Source organism: Corylus avellana, chromosome 8 (genome assembly GCF_965113065.1).
Source record: "Corylus avellana chromosome 8, dhCorAvel1.hap1.2, whole genome shotgun sequence".
NCBI lineage: Eukaryota > Viridiplantae > Streptophyta > Magnoliopsida > Fagales > Betulaceae > Corylus > Corylus avellana.
Genome location: NC_142497.1, coordinates 22,858,393 through 22,877,473, shown reverse-complemented (window position 1 = coordinate 22,877,473; position 19,081 = coordinate 22,858,393). Strand labels below are relative to the sequence as shown.

Here is a 19,081-nt window from a genome sequence, read left to right as displayed (position 1 = left end):
TATTTTAAAAGAGATTAAAGGAATTTTATTATATTAAAAAAGCATGTGAAATTAAAATAGTAAATTTTATAGATTAAATCAAAGGAAATTTTTAAGATCCAATTTTCAAACACAGTTTAGCAATTTAAAACAAGGCAATTGAGGTTGGGAGAGATTAGAGAGAGGTGTACCAAAACCAAATGACAAACTGAGGATCTGGTTATTTCGGGTCAGGTGTGGGATCGCTTTCAGATAGTGGCTCCACTATAACTGCTTCCAAACACACAGGTTTTATTTTTTGGTTGTTGTGTTCAATGTGCTGTGTTGGTAAACTCAGATTAGGTTTTTCCCAAACGCTTCCATAGCTTTTCTGTTCTGTTTCTTACATTCATCGTCACAGAAGAGCCACCGAGTGTCACAGAAAGCCCGAGAGACAGAGAGACTATCTTCTTGATCTCGAACCCTAACGAAACCCAATACGGACCTCTAATGGCGTCCAAGTTCGGCTTGGCCGGAGGGATACCGGAGCGGCGGGTCCGACCAGTTTGGGACGCCATCGACTCGCGGCAGTTCAAGAACGCTCTTAAGCTCTCCACCGCACTCCTCGCCAAATTCCCCAACTCACCCTACGCTCTGGTAAGATCATTTCCGTTACGCTTTTTCAGTTTTTTGGAAGACATTCGGGCCATTTTGAAGCATTTTTTAGCATTTGTGAGCATTTTCCTTTCTTGCATTTTCTCAACGACCAAACGGAGCCTTTTGGAGTATAAAAAGCTACTACTGTATCTTAGGGTGTACACGTGTTTATGCAAGTTGCAATGCTACAAATTTTGTATTCAGAATTCGTTGGAGTCGATTAGCAATGTGGATTATCGCGTGCTCTCAGAAGAAATTTTGCTCTCAATGCCTTTCGGTGGCTTTATTATTGTTTGAATTTATTTTCACCGGCTTGATGACCGGTGCTCTTCATTTCGTTTATATTTCATTTATGATGTTCTTGCTCTTTTGATTAAGATCAAGTTTGTATTTTAATATAAAAAATTAAAAATAAAAGACGCCGTCCTTTTCGATAAATAAAATTCTCGAGTATTGAAAACTAGCTATGGTGCATACTCCAGGTAATTGTATTGAAGTACAAGAGTTGGTTGAAGATCATGCGTGCTGGACTTTAAAAAAATAACTAGCCAAAAAGAGTTAAAAAGAGGGTTAGAAGTTAGAAATTGAAAGATTATGCTTATCTTAATGAATAATTCCATTAATCGCCCCTCCATCCCCCCAAAGTCTATGTGGCATGGTCCCCCAACCAAAAACTAATCTCCATACACCAAGGGGGACCACGCCACATAGGCTTTGGGAGATTGGGGGGGTGTGATGTATAGTATTACTCTATCTTAGTTAGTTGACATCAAGTAGTTAAAATCTTTTTGGCATTCAGTGGTTCTGTGGACCGTGGCATTAACATACTAAAACAGTATCTTTTTTTTTTTTTTTTTTTTTTGTGTGAGTGTTCTAGTGGAAAGGCCAATAATGCAGAGAGCTAACTCTGAACTATGCCATTAGTCTATATAGAGAGTTTTATTGGTAACTATTATTGTAAAGTACATTTTTTTTTTATAAAAAAAATCACAAATTTTAAGCTTCATTTGTAACAATCTTATTTTCCTTCACATATTTTGTAGGCGCTCAAAGCTCTCATTTTGGAGAGAATGGGGAAACCGGATGAAGCGCTATCTGTTTGCTTAAGTGCCAAAGAGCTGTTATATAAGAACGACTCCATTCTGATGGATGATCTCACTCTCAGCACACTGCAGATTGCTTTCCAACGACTTGATCACTGTCAGTATTTGTTTTGATGCTTTGAAGTAACCTGTTTAATTATAGGAATATCATTGTCAGAGTTACCTCATAATTCTGTGTGTAATCAGTGGACTTGGCTACAAGCTGTTATGAATATGCTTGTGGGAAATTTCCAACCAATTTGGAACTGATGATGGGGCTTTTCAACTGCTACGTTCGCGAATACTCTTTTGTAAAGCAGCAACAGGTTGATTTTTTTTTAATTTTTTTAAATATATTTTTTTTATAGATATGAATAATCTATTGTTATGTAGTAGTATTTGTTTACGCATTGTTGTGGGACAATTAGTTTGAAACTTGACTTACTCTGGTCATATCTTCTGGCAGACAGCTATCAAAATGTATAAGCTTGTAGGTGAAGAAAGGTTTTTGCTCTGGGCAGTTTGTAGCATTCAATTACAGGTTTTGCCAGCTTTCTCTGTTGTTTGTTGTCCTGTTAATGTTATGTTTTCATGTTATGCTAGCAACCACTTCAAAGGCGGGTCATTGGTATTGGAACCATATAATATCAAATATTGCCATTTTTTATTTTTTCAAAAAAAAAAAAAAAATGCAGACATGTCAAATATATATATTATAAAAAAAAATCTGGGAAGTGCAAGATTGATCTAACTTATTTCATATCATTTATTTATTCAAGTCGTCTTTGTAAACAAGATCTTGTTTCCAGTTTACTGATTCTTTGGGGTCTGAACTTCTGGTAGGTGTTTTGTGGTAACGGGGGAGAGAAGTTATTGCTCTTAGCCGAAGGTTTACTCAAGAAGCATGTTGCCTCCCATAGCTTGCATGAGCCTGAAGGTGATCTTTTCCTTTTTTAATCATCTTGGCGAACAATTAATAGATCTGTTGAGCTAAGAATGGTTGATTTCCTTACTAAATGTTTGGAATCTATTGCAGCTCTTATTGTTTACCTTTCCGTACTGGAGCAGCAAGCTAAGTATGGTGATGCTTTAGAAATTCTTTCTGGGAAATTAGGATCACTATTAATGATTGAAGTTGATAGGCTACGCATACAGGTACTTTCTTAAGTTTTCATTTCTTAGTGGCTAGCTTTAGTGATAGTATATCGTGTATATCTATGCAATCAAATGTTTACATGTAAATACCTATGTTTTTGCTTCTACCTGTGTTCTTTTTGTTTTTGATTTTCTTGTCTGGGGCATGAGTGTGAGAAGCAGAACTTTGTTGAGAGAATAGGGAAACTGCATGTGAGCATGGATTGTCAAGGTGTCCTCTAAGGAAGAGTAAAATGAGAAGAACATTACAAAACCGAACAATACTTAAAAAATCTAGAACAGAAGCTCTTCAAGGGTAGACGTGCCCTTCTAGATGCACTATGATTAGTCATATAATGCAAGATGTCATCCTTATGGATGACATTCATTGATCTGCATAACACCCAAACTTTCTGTCTTTTATGGCCTTAGCAATAAATGGAGGTTTGTTGTTGTTTGCCTTGTTACTTAAGAATAGGACACATGCTACTGAATTGGTGTATTTTCTATTCTTGACTATTGAATTGATGCTTTGTTATTTTGCTATGGTCAAATGAGATTTATTTAGAATTCAAGTTTGTAAATCCAAATGACCGTTCAATCGGCTGGGGACCATGCCTCATGAAGTGGAGGTAACTAGTTCGAATATCTCATCTTGCCTTTCTTGGGGTCAAAAAATTACTTATAAAAAAATTTGGAGTCTGTTTTCTTAAGGAGTTCTTTATTGTGATGAAAATCTCTTGGAAAGAGGACATAACACATAATTTCTTTTTTCATAAGTAAACACAATTTATTAAAAAGCGCAAAAGACGCAACCTAAGTACACATGAACTATGAAGTATACAAGGAAAACACCTAGCTAGCAGGAAGGAAAAAAAAAAAAAAAAAAAAAAAAGATCGAGGAAAAACATGGAAGTTAGAAATATTTAAGTTAAAGGCAACAAGTAAAAAATTTAACAACTTTAGTGATAAATGAATTTTTCCAATCTTGATATGTTTTGAGTATATAAATATATATAGCTTTATATAGAACACCAAACGTGTCAAAAATTGGAAATTGGTTAAGCAACTTTAGTTCGTAATTGTGCAAGGTTATTGTAAAACCTAGGTTCCACTTTGCGGAGATGAGTAACTCACATAGAGTGGGTGGTTTATAAAGACACTCATGGGTATTAAGTCTCACATTGCTTACTTATTAGGTGAAATTAGGCTTTGTAAGTGATTCTAAAAAAGCTCCAAATTAATTAGTCTTTTTGGGAGGAGTAGCGCAGATGAGGCTAACGCATTTTCTAGTCGTTACAAATGATATCAGAGCTACCTAGTAATGTCATGTAGTACTGGAGCACTGTATGACGTGTCTCTGACGAGGACATTACTTTGGGATGATGAGTAGCTCACATAGAGTGGGTGGTTTATTATGAGTGTTAAGTATTACATTGCTTACTTATTAGGTAAAACTGGACTTTATAAGTGATTTTAGTAAAGCTTTAAATTACCTAGTCATTTTGGGATGATAGCGCAGCTGTGGCTAGCGCTTTGCCTGCATCGTTACAAATGATATTAGAGCCACCTAGTAATGCCATGCGATATTGGAGCATTGCATAACGTGATTCTAACGAGAACATCAAGGGTGTAAGGGGAGATTGTAACACTCCGGTCTTATATTAGGAAGATGAGTAGCCACATAAAGTGAGCTGTTTATAAAGATACTCATGGATGCTAAGTTTCACATTGCTTACTAAGTTTCACATTGTTTATAAAGACACTTAGGGGATTAAGGGGGGGATTGTAATACTCTAGTCTTATATTGGGAAGATGAGTAGCCACATAAAGTGATTGTTTATAAAGACACTCATGGGTATTAAGTTTCACTTTGCTTACTATGTGAAACTGGCTTTATAAATGAATTTAAGGGAGCTCCCAATTGACTAGTCATTTTGGAATAATAGCGTAAATGTGGCTAGCGCTTTTCTTGGGTCATTATAGTTGTAATAAACTTTCTTAATTAGGTCACTATTGTTTGTTGATGAGCTGATATATTACTTTGTTGCCTGGTTATGATTACCTTCAACACTAGCAAATTTTGCAGAAAGAGTTACTTTATTCTTGTTACACTGTTGGCTATTCCTTTAGTTTCTCAATTTTTGGGAAACTACGAGATACAAAGGTCGTGCAGCCTAGGACTAAGGGCAAGAGAGAACTGTTAAATTTAGAAAGTTCCATTAACTACGGTATTGCTAGCGAGCCTTCTCGGAGAAGGAAGGGCAAGACTATTGTGTTTTAGCTCTGTGTGGGTTTTAAGGGCTGTAGCCTGTAGGGTGATTCTTTGGGGATTTTTGTGGGCTAGCTTGGCTTCTTTGGGTGTTTGTTTTTGTGGGATTTTGGGTGGGTTTCTTGGGTTTCTTTTGTGGGTGAGCTTTGGCTTCGCTTATATACTTCCTATATATTTAGGGCTCCTTTTTTCTTTAATAAAACTTATTATTACTTATATAAAAAAAAATTGGCTTTATTCCATGATGCTTCTTTCTGCCCTGGCATTAATTCCATTACATGAAATATGTTTCATATAATTTCATTAGTTTATGGAAACTTTTTCATTGTTCAAAGTTGCAAGGCTAATCATTGTGTGTCTGGGCTTGCATGAATGGGGAAACTCAGTACTTTTTGCTGTCCTTATCAACTTGTGCACTTTGACTTTAAGTTGACAGGGGAGGCTTCTTGCAAGGGCAGGTGACTATACTGCTGCTGCCAGTATATTTCAGAAAATCCTAGAATTAAGGTATGCTTGTTGAAACTTACATGATCCAAAAATTATATTTTTAGCTGTTCAATGGGTATTAGATGAAAGGGTCGTCATAGGAGCATGTATTTAGTGGCATAAATAGGGGTTAAAATTATGATTTAGTTTTATGAGGCTAGAAATAAATATCACCAAGAGCTCTCTGTATGGCTTGTTGGGATCTGTTTTTTAAGAAATGATAATATTAAATGATAGATATATAGGAATCATATATTTTTATTTCAAATTTGCAAATTAAATATTTGAAAACGTAGTTGTAGTCTTTTAATCCGACTTAGATGAGGACTCCCTGCAGCTATCTTGTGGGACAAACATGAGGGATATATGAATTATGATTGTACTTGAGCCTAATCTACAAGCTCACGATCTGCCCTTGAATTGTGGCCTATGATATGATGCATTACGGTTGACTGCTGACAATTGGGTCTTTTTTGTCCTCAATCTTTTATAGATTGACGGGATCTCAATGTACTCGAGGTCTCTCCTTTTTCTATTAAAATATTCTTATAAATTACTGGCGTCAAATTGTTTTTAACTGTGCAAGTCATGTACTAGTTACATCTCCATTTTCCTTTTTAGTCCTTGCTTTTATGCTTGTAGGTATTTCTTTTGTTTGTTACCGTCAGCCTAGCATCCACAATAGTCTGTTTTTTTTTTTTTTTTTTTTTTGTTTCCTTATTCAGGGCATTACCAAATTGAGTTGAGACCTCTAGTGCATCTAGTGCTAACGTCATTCTTCAAACTTCAAATAATTTTTAACTTTCTATATCCAGGAACATGGATTGTAATTCCATTTCTCCTCTTCTTAGGCGCTCTCTTGTATACTTCCCGTGTATATGGGTTGCGCCCCTCTGCGCTTTTGATATATATTTTTACTTATCAAAAAAAAATTGTAATTCTATATGCTGTTTCTAATACATTGTATATTTGCTATTAGCTTTTGCAACCCTTGATGTTGTTTCTTTCCTGTGGCAGCCCTGATGATTGGGAGTGTTTCCTACATTATCTAGGCTGTTTGCTGGAGGATGATAGCAGCTGGGTTAATGGGGTCCTTAATGATCCAATTGCTCCACCAAAATTTTTGGACTGCAAGCTTTCACACTTACCAGATGAAATGGTGCGTGTTTACTCTTAAATTCTGATTGCTATTTCTGTATATGTTAGGTCATTTTTGCATATTCGAGTAGCATTTGCTGTAATCTTTTGTGCAGAATTTGATTTTCCCAAATTGGCATGCAGTTTGACTCTCGTATATCAGATGCATCAGCTTTTATGCAAAAATTACAAGCAGACACCAGTGACAATACTATAAGGTGTCCATACTTGGCAAACCTTGAAGTTGAAAGGAGGAAGCACCTGTATGGAAAGGGGGATGATGACAAACTAATGGAGGCTCTGATGCAATATTTTTTCAGGTATATATTGCAACCTTAGTCTCTTCTCTGCAAAATTTCTATTTTGATTATTGGATATGACTTATTTCTTTATATATCATGTGTAATTGTGAAGCCAAAACGAGTTGAGTTATACCATATTGTGGTTTGTTTATGACATCTCTAGCTGGTTACAGGTTCCTTTTTTTTTTTTGATAAGTAAAAGCCAGTTTTATTGAAAGCGTAAAGGCGCCCCAAAGTACACCGGGAGTATACAATAGGATCACCTAGCTAGAAAGAGAAAAGCGAACAAGGAAGTCATTATAGCTAATCGACACCGGGAAGATATACGCTACAGTCCATAGATACAAAGTGTGTAGACATAAGGATAGTAAATCTTCCAAAGACCCTTCCAGATCTTCAAAACACCTATTGTTCCTCTCCCTCCAAATGCACCAAAAGAAGCACGTAGGCACCATTTTCCAAACCGCAGCGCTCCCTCTCCTTCCCATAGACCACCAACAAGCGAGCAGGTCCGAAACCCGTCTCGGCATTACCCAAGACAATCCAAACCGCCCAAAGAAGGCGCACCACAAAGCGTAAGCTACCTCGCAATGGAGAAGAAGGTGGTCCACCGTCTCCTCATCCTTCTTGCACATCCAACACCTGTTTGTCACGATCACATGCCGCTTCCTTAGGTTGTCTAGGGTCAGAATTTTGCCCATAGCTGCCGACCACACAAAAAAACTTGCCCTCGGCGGAGCATGTGTACGCCATACACTCTTCCAAGGGAAGTGCCCCCGTCTAGAACCAGCCAAAGACGCATAAAGAAGTTTGACCTTAAACTGGCCTCTTTTGGAGGAGTTCCACCACAACCTATCTTCACACCCTGGTCTCACTTGAGCTGACTGCAACAACTGGAAAAAAGAGGCAAAAACGTCCACCTCCCAATCATGAGCCCCTCTAGAAAAAGTCACATTCCACAGGTTGTTGCCACCACTCACCTCCAAGATAGCCGCTACTGAGGCATCCTTCTCACAAGCCATATTGAAGAGACCAGGGAAGGCTTCCTTAAGAGCCGTATCACCGCACCACACATCATGCCAAAATCGAACCCTAGTCCCTTCCCCCACCTCAAAGCGCGTAAAGCCTTGGAAAGTATCCCAATCCTTCCTAATATTCTTCCATAACCCAACCCCAAAAGTACCTCCACACTCCAAGGAACACCACCCTCCCCATAAGCTACCATACTTCGCATCCACCACCCCCCTCCACCAAGCGTCTCTTTCCAAACCGTAGCGCCACAACCATTTTCCTAGAAGTGATCGGTTAAAGTCCACCAGATTTCTGATCCCCAACCCGCCTTCCTTAATTGGAGTGCACACCTTCGACCACTTCACTAGATGGTATTTAAACTCGTCACCTAGCCCACCCCATAAGAAGTTACGCTGAAGTTTCTCTATGCGCTTGGCAACGCTAACCGGAATAGGAAAGAGAGACAAATAGTAAGTAGGCAAGTTCACAAGAGTACTTTTGATTAACGTGACCTTGCCGCCCTTTGACAAATACAACCTTTTCCAACCAGCCAGCCGACGTTCTATCTTTTCAATCACTTCATCCCAAATATGCTTCGCCTTATAAGGAGCCCCCAACGGCAAACCAAGGTATTTGATAGGAAGAGATGCAACCCCACACCCTAGAATGTCTGCTAACATACCCCCTTGCTCCTCATTTCCCACCGGAATTATCACCGACTTAGCCAAATTGACCTTCAGACCGGCAACAGCTTCAAATAATAAAAATATACTCCTCAAGTAACGGAGTTGGGAGGGCAAAGCATTGCAAAACAGCAATGTGTCGTCAGCAAACAGGAGATGAGAAACCACCGTGTTACCAACCTTGAAACCCTCTAACAACCCCCCATTAACTGCTGCCGAGATCATCCTACTCAAGGCTTCCATCACAAATACAAATAACAGAGGAGACAGGGGGTCCCCTTGTCTCAGACCCCTGGAGCTACTAAAGAACCCATTAGGAGATCCATTGACTAGGATTGAGAAACGCACCGAAGAAATGCAATGGTCAATCCAAGAACACCAAGTCCCCCCAAAACCGCACCTCCTCAACATATACAACAAGAAATCCCAATTCACATGATCGTAAGCTTTTTCCAGATCCATCTTGCAAATGACGCCTGGCTCCCCCCCTCTCAACCGACTATCGAGACATTCATTGGAAATCAAAATTGGATCAAGAATTTGCCTGCCCTTGATAAAAGCACTTTGTGACTGAGAGATAATCTTATCCAAGACAACCTTCAATCTATTTGCTAAAACCTTGGCTATGATTTTGTAGATGCCTCCCACAAGACTGATCGGCCGGAAGTCTTTAAGATTAATAGCGCCAGGAACCTTCGGAATAAGCGAAATAAAGGACGCGTTGAGGCTCTTTTCAAACAAACCTCCTGCATGAAAATCTCTAAACACCTTCATAATGTCCCCCTTCACCACCTCCCAACAAGTTTGGAAAAAAGCCATAGAGAACCCATCAGGACCCGGCGCCTTAAAACCATTCATTTTAAACACTACCTTCCTGACCTCTTCTTCTTCAAAATCTCTTTCCAACCATCGAGCCTCCTCCTCCGAAATGGAGTCGAAGGAAATACCATCAACCAACGGCCTCCAACGGCATTGCTCCGTAAAGAGTTTTTTATAAAACTCAACTATATGCTCATTGATCTCGGTTGGGTTCGAAGTGAGGTTATCTCCAATCATTAGAGACTCAATAGCATTGTGTCTCCTATTGGAGTTGGCTATGGAGTGAAAGAATTTAGTGCACTTGTCACCTTCCTTCAACCACATCACCCTAGATTTCTGCCTCCAACTCACCTCCTCCATAAGCAAACACTTCTCCAACTCATGAACCACCTCTGCCTTCCTCCTAACCTCTTCTTCTATCAGGGCCCTATTTTCTTCATTCGCATCGAACCCCTGGAGCTCTTCAAGAAGAAGCCTCTTGTTCCTCTCAATGTTGCCAAACACCTCTTCATTCCAAGTCTTCAAATTCGTCTTCAAGGCCTTAAGCTTACAGGCGAGAACATAGCTCGGCGAACCGTGGAAAGCATATGAGTCCCACCATTGTTGCACTTGAGCCACAAACCCTTCCGCTTTCAGCCACATATTTTCGAATCTAAATGGCCTTTTCCCCTTAGGCACTTCCCCTGCCTCGAGGATGATTGGGAAATGATCGGAACAAAGGCGAGTGAGCCTCTTCTGCCTTACCCCTGGAAAACAAGCCTCCCAACCTGGAGATACAAGAAACCGGTCTATCCTTGACCACACCGGGGGATCGTTGGAGAGCGACCAAGTATACGAACCCCCAACCAGGGGAAGATCCATCAGCCCTTGTTCAAGGATAAAATCAGAAAACTCCATCATAGCCGCATCTAAATGAGCTTCCCCTGATCTTTCGCTAGGGAATCGAGTGGCATTAAAGTCACCCCCAATACACCACGGCATGTCCCACCAACTCATAATGCCTGCCAACTCCTCCCAGAGGATCCTTCTATCCCTATAGAGGTTCGGGCCATACACCCCAGCAAAAGCCCAAACAGCGCGATCCCCCATATTCCTGAAAGATACCGCCAGGGTGTGAGCCCCCACACAAACATCGACCTTCTCCACCACCCTATTGTCCCACATAATTAGAATACCACCCGAAGCCCCACTCGAATCCAAGCAACACCAATCCACATGACTTCGCCCCCATAAGCTACGGACAATATTGCGAGACGTGCTTCTAAGCTTAGTTTCTTGGAGACAAACAATGTCTACCTTCCAATCTCTAAGCATATTACACACCCTCATACGCTTGTCCCTCTTGTTCAACCCTCTCACATTCCAAGATAAGATGTTTAGCTTCATAATGTGGTTACCTGCCCCTTGCCTTTTCTGCTGCCGCGCTTTGAGCCCATATTTCTAGCATCATAATTCACCGAACATTCCAGGTTCCTAACCTCCCTCTTGCCCTTCGTTCCGCTACTTGTGCTGGCCATCCCATTATTTCTTCGTTCCTCCTCTAAGAAGGTCAGCAGAGCTAGCAGCTGTAGCTTGTGGCCCGTGTAAGAAATCCCTACAATCGGATAGATCTCATTAGCGCATTGGATCACCCAGTCTGAATAACCTGCCGCCCCCACTGCATCCTTAGCATGCGTGTTCCAAGGAGAAAACATAACGACCTCACGACCCCCAACCCCTTCTTCCTCCCTCCCCAAACTGCCTCTGTCCTCATCCCCAAATGTAAGAGCTTCAACTCTTGCCTCGACCACCCTGCTGTCCTCTCCAGGAATTTGGCCCTCCACACTAAGCTCACGCACTTCTACAGTCCCTACGTCCCGAAATGAATCCCGCCCCTCACTGACCTGTAAGTCCTGCTGCTTCTCGGCGCCGTGAGCATCGACCTCTGAAAAATTGCCCTCGTCCAGTGGGTTGGACCTCTCCACCATTGACAACTGAAGCCCAGCCTCCCCATTGACCGGAAATGTACTCACCGGAGAAGTCAGTGGATCGCCGTCCACATTTTGCGCTCCATAACCGCCGGAGACCTTCCCGAGCTCTTGATTGACATTGGGTACCACCATCGACAGCTTCTTCGGCGAAGTCTGGGTCATGTCTTCCTCTCTCATGTCCGGCATCTCGATCGACGGTGGGCTCAGGGAGTCTCCGATCAAACCACCGGCGACCTTGTTGCCGATCGAACCTCCAGGAGCACATGCGACGTTGTCTGAAGTGTCGGCGAGGCCGTTCTGTTCTTCCGACGACCGCCCCCCTGAACGCAGACCTGCTGCCGACGATGACGCCCCTGCGTCGCCGGCCCATCCCTTCTTAACCCACGCCGTTTTTGAAAGTTTCAGACTACTTTCACGTGGTTCAGTCCTACTTCTATCTTCCTGGCCCATGCCCGAACCCACATGATAATTTGGCTTATAAACCAACCTTTTTTTAGTCTTAAAACCCTTCACGGTCCTTGGGCCTATCCCTGCAACCCGGTTTGTTGCTTTTTGATAATTTCCTGCCTTAACATGAGCATAAGCACCCACCTTCTTCCGAAGCCCATTCTTCAAATTCTGGAGCCCATTATCCTCCACCTTCTCAACTGCCACGTCCTCCCTATTAGCTGCCACGTCCACTCCACCCACGTTCCCCCCTATAACTTTCGACCCATGCCCAACAACATGGGTGTCCGAGCCCTTCTCTTCCTGCTGACGTCCGAAAATCTCCACCCTCTTAATTGCCAAATCCAACTTCTGCAAACCCACGTCTATTCCTTCTTTCAGCCACCTTAACGTTTCTTTGCAGTTGTGCAGCTCGAGAATTGCACTGGAAAGGGTCTGAGCCTGACACCCCTCACGTCCCGTCAGCTCAAGCACCGACTTGCTACTCCCTGCGGGTGTCTTTGACTGCGTTTGAGAATCACGCGCCGGGGCCCTTGTCTCAAGTGCTTTCTCCTCCGTGATTATCTTCCCCTCCGGCCTATGGAACCCCACGCCTTCCTGACCCCCTAAGAATTTCGCCGGAGTCTGAGAGTGTGACCTTGGCATCACGTCTTGTGTCCCTGTGGCTAGAGTGTTCCGCCCTGAGCCTGTAGAGGAATCCTTCAGCCAGCTGGGAACTCGAGCAACGGGCTCAGAGAACTTCCCAAACAACTCCTCCGTCGGGTTTACAGACTGTGCCAACACCTCAGCAAAGCTCCTCCTGGCCTTCTTCTCTTGAAGCTTCTTTTCTTCTTGGAAACTTTGAAATGAAGAGTTAGCATGGCGTATCTCCGAAATGAAGCGATTCCAACCTTGCCCATAGCGTCCTTCTGGAATAAGAACCGAGCCACACCTTCGTCTCCCATCAAATTCCTCCATCGTCAGGAAACACCCGTGTCGATTGGACCGTCGCTGCACTATAATCCTTGGATAGCCCGCTCTGGATTGATCCCAAAAGACCTCTGAGGTTTCCACTGTCACCAGTTCCTTCACTGTACGAGCTAGCCACTCTAGCTCATCCCTCTGAAAGAAAATGGATCTTTGTTTCCCCTTACTCCTCTCAAAAAGCCTCGCCCCATTAGCTCCTACCCTCACCACCATTTCAAACTCTTTCGCCTCTACCGACCAAATTTTCGCCATCCTCAGTTGCTGACCCATTCATGCAAAAAATCAAACTAAAAAAACTGCTCTCAGCATGAAAAGAAATGAGGATTTTACAGGTTCCTTTAATAAATGCATGTTTCTTTTTGGCTGTAATAGTTTATTTTTTATTTATTTAATTTATTCATCTCCCTCGTGCTGTTGATCACAGTTGCTAGGATGATCAAGATGATCCATTTGGAAGGGTTAAATTGTTGCGGCTACGTTATAAATTCTAGGAAGTTCCAAGTCAATTTGTTTACAACTATTTGCTTGTTAAACGCAGGTTTGGTCACTTGGCCTGCTTCACTACTGATGTTGAGGTGTTCGTTGAGATCTTGACTCCTGATAAGAAAACTGAGTTTTTGGAGAAGTTAATGAAAAGCTCCGAGTCCCCTTCACCAGTGCCAGCTAAAGCGCTTGGGCAGTCAATTACCCTTTTAAAAGTTCAACAACTGATTAGCAAGATGTACAAGCTCTCTGAGAGTGGTAGGTCTCTTGCCTTTAAATCTTAAAATTCTGAAATTTCATTTTCTTGGGTAATACCCACGTACACCCTATTTGTCTTTTTTCCCCTCTCTTTTTTCTTGTGGGGGGTGGATGGTTTTAGTGCCAGCGAAAATTTAACTATGATCGAACCACTTAATCTTCATGACCTAAAGATTGTCAATTCTTGTGGCTGGTGTAGACCCTGTAACGTTGCCATCACTTTATCATAGTCAATGTTCTGACTCTTCTGATTCTTCTGTTGATATTTTCACTTCCTCTAGGAGGTTCACATAACTGTGAAAAATGTTGCAAGCAAGAAGCAAGGAGTAACATATAAAAACGGAAGATAACTTTCTTAAATTTGCAAATATAAATGTAACATTAATGCCTGGGCAACAACCTTTTATGTTTATATTTACCCATAAAAAAAGTTTTCTATATCTAGCTCATTGCTTCTTGTTTGTAACTTTCTTTATTATGTGAACTCCATTATTGATTTTTCCACTTAACCTGGAGCTGTTCCTCCTCAGAACTTGAGGGCTCTGCTTGTCAGATGGTGGAGACGTATTGTAAAAACCTTCCACTTTCAAAGGACTTGGATCCACAAGAGAGCATGTATGGAGAAGAATTACTATCTATGGTGTGCAATGTGTTGGTTCAGGTACCTTATGTTACTTCTAGAAAGTCATCCTTGTGCTGTACGCAAAAATTTATACTAGAGCTGTTTTTTAATAACAGATGTGCACCTCTGTTAGCTTGTATTCTTATATTTCATGCATGGCATTGTTTTTCTGTTATGTTTTATTTAACTCGGTTTATTAAGATTCCCAATATGCAAGTGCCATTTCTTTTCCTTCTGTGGTTGATGCTCATACTGACAGGTATTTTTGTGGTTTAGTTATTCTGGCGTACTAGGCATATTGGCTATTTTGTAGAGGCAATTATGGTTTTGGAGTTTGGCTTGACCATCCGAAGGTCAGGAATTGTTTTAAGTTCTTGATTACCATTGGCATCATTTATTGCGTTGTTAATTTAAACTTGATGTAACATTGACCATCGCGTCGAAATACTAAATTTCTTTATAACATAGATTTTTTTTATGAGGCACACCATCTTTGCATTATTTATTGGTACACCCTCACTTTCAGTATGAAAGCTATTTATTCTGTATTGTGTAGAGGAATTCTCTATGACAAAGATAACATTTGTGTCTCTTCACATGTGACAGATATGTATCGCAGTACAAGATCTTATTGTTGCATTTGTATTCGCACATGGGTGCCCTTTCATTAGCGTATGAACGGTAAAGTTGTTTAATTGATGCAAATTTACATGTTAATTGATGAAAGTGCATTATTTTCCATCAAATGATGCCCACTTAAATGCTGGTTTAGTGGCCATATGGTTGGGCTTGCTGTTTATGAGCATTTGGCACTCTTATGCAGTGTCTTTTATCTCTTCTTCAAGTATAATAGCAGTTTTTACCTTGTTTAGGTATAAATCTCTGGATGTGAAGAATATCTTGATGGAAACTGTTTCACATCACATTTTACCCCAGATGTTGGTGTCTCCCCTTTGGGTAGATCTAAATAATCTGCTAAAAGATTATCTCAAGTTTATGGATGACCACTTCAGAGAATCTGCAGATCTTACATTTTTGGCGTATCGCCACAGAAATTACTCAAAAGTATGAACATATTTCCCAGTATGCATATTTTCATTTATTCTGATGTGCTTTTTACCACAAATGACTTGCATTACATGGTTCTAAGATTTATTGGGAATTATATGTTTATTTATTTTCATTTTATATTTTTTATAATTAAGACAAAAGCTCTGATATCAAAATTGATGTGGAACAAAAGATGTGATACTTAATCGGTTGGAGGAGAATCTGGACAGCAATTTGTTTTAGGGTTTAGGACTACGAGTAGATTTTGGTGGGAGTTGAATGAAAAATATTACGGAATATCAAGTTTGTAATAGTTGCGCGTTAGAGCAAGCAATGAATGAATTGCGGTAGCGCGAAAGCTGTTGTGTATAACAAAAGGGTAAAATTTGGAGATGAAATAAAGAGGAAAACTTAGGGTTTGAATGGTTGTTTCTGGGCTGTGAACAATAACCCGGGAATAGTATTTGGACTTTTTTTGGGTGGTTTGAGAGTTATTTGATGGATGGGCGGTTTGGTGTTCTTTAGGATTGGATTTTAGGAAAATAATATATGGAAAAGTAGATCAAATTTAGGTTGGAATTTGAACAAAATTGCTGGAAACTGAAAAGAAATGCTGATCGTATATGTATACAATCTGAATCTTGAGGCCACTGGTCTCAGTTGCATCATCTCTCTCTGTGTTGGCACTTATCTTGGTAATTTCTGACACACTAAGGATTTATGCTTTGTTTAAATTTTGCTTGTTGCATTAGCATGTTATTTCCATTTTGTTGGCAAAAGGCATTTTATCATTGTGCCCATATAAAATGAAATTATTTACACTGTATTATATCATATTTCAGGTAATTGAATTTGTTCAGTTTAAAGAACGATTGCAACACTCTAATCAATATTTAATGGCAAGGGTTGAAGCACCCATTCTACAGCTGAAGCAGAATGCGGATAACATTGAAGAAGAAGAGGTATTTTTTTTAAAAAAAAATTGCCACTTTAGCATGTAATTGCCTACACTGTTAATGCATTTGGTGATGTGTGATATCATTTATGTACATGTTCTTCAGTGTGTTCTTGAAAGCTTGAAATATGGGATCCACTTCATTGAGCTCTCTAATGAGATTGGATCTAAATCTTTGACCTTCAACGAAGACTTGCCGTCACGTCCTTGGTGGACACCAACTTCAGAAAAGAATTATCTTTTAGGTCAGTATTGCTTCCTGTAGTAGTTGAAGTGAAATTCTTAGGCATAAGAAAGTTTTGGCCGTCAGATCTCTATCCCGTTTTGCATTCATTGATATTTTTTGAACTAAATTGATAGCTGTTGTTATCAGGTCCATTTGAAGGAATCTCTTATTATCCTAGAGAAGATATGGTATGGAATTTCTGTTCTTTATGACTGTAGTTTACATATAATTTTTTGTGGTAAATAGAACTTGTGTTCAATCTAGTTTTGTTCATATCACAATCTCCCATTTGTTGTTTGCCCTTCCTTTGCCTGCTTTAATTTTGAGTTTTCTTGCATCTATTGGCATGGAAACTAGACAAAGGATCGAGAAGCAAACATACGGAGAGTTATTGAGAGGAAGTCTCTTCTTCCTCGAATGGTGTATTTGTCTATTCAAAGTGCTTCTGCATTGCTGAAGGAGAATATTAAAGTGAATGGTTCTGTATCTGGCCCTAAGATTTCCTCAGACCTGAAGTTTCTGCTTGAACGCTATGCGAAATTGTTGGGATTTTCTTTCAGTAATGCAATAGAAGTGGTTGTGGGGGTTTCTGGTGGCCAAAAACCTTCTTCGGTATGATTTTATTTCCAGTCTAATTTCATTCTTATTTTGTTATCAGTATCTTTTTTAGACATCATATAACACCCTTTGCAAGCACGCTTTTTTGGTTTACATTATTCCATGCTGTACAGATACCTATCAAATAAGTAGACTAACTCGTTTGTATGGACATCATGTTTTAAGTTTGAAAAGTTGTGCCTTTTCTTTTTCAAAAACCATTCCATTCTGTAGATTCACGAACTTGATACATTGGTTTGTTAAGTTTTTTATACAAATAACAAATGTTCTCCTCCATGAGTGCAATTAGACTATGTTAACAGGATGAGTTTGTAAAGTCACCACATAGGCAGCTTAGGCACCACCAACTTGGTTTACCATTTCGTATAAACTAAAATTTTGCACCTGCTGCAGACAATTGCTTCGGACTTGATCGATTGGTTGAATTTTGCTGTGTTTTTGAATGCATGGAATTTGAGTTCCCATGAAATAGCACAGCCAGATGGAAATGGACATGGACATAGGCCTGGTGCTTGGCACATTGTGGATTCTCTGCTGGAGATGTACGTTTTAGAGAAGGTCAGATCTATGGATCCCCAAATCTGCTCTCCTTGCGTTGATCTTCCAATTCTGGTGCAACTGGTTACGGAGCCATTGGCCTGGCATGTTCTTGTACTACAGTCTTCCGTCCGGTCGTCTCTTCCTTCTGGAAAGAAAAAAAAGAAAGGTGGATCAGATCAGCCAAATACTCCTCTGTCTCATGCAATTCGAGACTCAATCCAATCCGTATGTGGTACGGTAGAACACGTAATGAAATGGTTACGAGAACAGATCAACAGGCCCGAGGATGAAAATTTGGAAACTATACTCTCCTTTCTTCATAAGAAAGGACAGAATGAGGGTGGCCCTGGGCAGGTTTTTAAGATTCTAGAAACTTCGGTATCATCCATAAATGAGACACAACTTGGTGAACGGATCTCCCAAGCAGTAAAGGCTTGGAGTCCTGTTGATGTTGCAAGGAAAATAGTGACTGGGAAGTGTACAGTAGCATCCAAGTTTCTCAAAATTTGTGAATCAAAACTGAAGTCATTACATGCAATGAAACAGCAGATAGCTCAAGTCTGAAGTTCGACTATTAATGCCGTTACTGCAGTTTCGTTGTTTAACTTTGAGCAATTGGCACTTTACTCTATTATGGGTGCCTTCATCTTCATCCTCTCCCACCTTTTAACACCATCTTGGCATGTAGTTGCCGGAGAACTCCATGTATGGCGGGTGTGTGGCGAAGGTGAAGTTTCCTGTATGATTTGTTTGACAGTGTAAACGACATAAACTCACAATTTTTACATTTTTTTTTTCTTTTTCACAATGTTTCGGATTTCTTCCTGCTTTTTTGTTTTGTATCATGAAACATAAATTTTGGCAATGTTACATCCATTTGTTGGTACTTTGTATTGTTGATTTTTATTTTTTTGTGGGATTAAAAAATTTTGTTGTGGTAATATGTACTTTACTCTTTTCAGATTATGTCAAAATCCATTCATGCTTGGCTCAAATGGTACTTTTAACTTTGTAGCAAGGTGGAGGGTGAATAATTAGGAAATTGGTTGTTGATGCTACATTATTTAACAATTTTAAATAACGCGACAACAAATACATTATTAGTCATTTATATATATATTGTTAAGGGAAAAATGTAAAATTAGTCCTTGTGGTTTAGCTGATTTACAATTAACTCTTTATGGTATCAAAATGAATTCAAAGGTTCTCGAGGTATGCCAAAAATATAATTTAGTCTCTACAATCAAATTTCGTCTACTAATTTAACAAATTTCCTTAATACGACACTGACTTAAATAGGACAAGTATTACAATTATATTGGCTCTAATGTTTTACGCTATTAGAATCTGTTAAATCAATGAACGAAATTTGACTGTAGGAACTACATTATTTTTTTAGCATACT

At 40.0% G+C, this 19,081-nt stretch overlaps 1 protein-coding gene across 2 annotated transcripts; it reads left to right on the top strand.

Moving 5' to 3' along the window:
• The first annotated feature begins 327 nt into the window (after positions 1-327).
• LOC132163411 (Tetratricopeptide repeat (TPR)-like superfamily protein) lies at positions 328-18,549 on the top strand. 2 transcript variants are annotated; one of them, XM_059573691.2, is made up of 19 exons: positions 328-615; positions 1,659-1,815; positions 1,905-2,023; positions 2,164-2,238; positions 2,541-2,634; positions 2,734-2,852; positions 5,540-5,610; positions 6,607-6,748; positions 6,871-7,046; positions 13,463-13,665; positions 14,196-14,326; positions 14,564-14,640; positions 14,894-14,968; positions 15,160-15,352; positions 16,180-16,299; positions 16,399-16,537; positions 16,666-16,706; positions 16,876-17,130; positions 17,530-18,549. In XM_059573691.2, exons 1-19 carry the CDS (start codon positions 469-471, stop codon positions 18,238-18,240), a joined length of 3,045 nt encoding a protein of 1,014 aa, XP_059429674.2. In that variant the 5' UTR covers positions 328-468; the 3' UTR covers positions 18,241-18,549. The 2 variants fall into 2 exon arrangements, with proteins under 2 accessions (XP_059429674.2, XP_059429676.2); XM_059573693.2 differs by lacking the exons at positions 14,564-14,640; positions 14,894-14,968; positions 15,160-15,352.
• Positions 18,550-19,081: the final 532 nt, after the last annotated feature.

What these genes read in the sequence shown, in the direction of transcription:
- LOC132163411 (XM_059573691.2), top strand. Translation starts at nt 469, where the DNA reads ATGGCGTCCAAGTTCGGCTTGGCCGGAGGGATACCGGAGCGGCGGGTC. An exon ending in TTGATAGGCTACGCATACAG is followed by an intron (nt 2,853 to 5,539) that starts GTACTTTCTTAA and finishes TTAAGTTGACAG; the next exon opens with GGGAGGCTTCTTGCAAGGGC. An exon ending in TTTGGCTTGACCATCCGAAG is followed by an intron (nt 14,641 to 14,893) that starts GTCAGGAATTGT and finishes CACATGTGACAG; the next exon opens with ATATGTATCGCAGTACAAGA.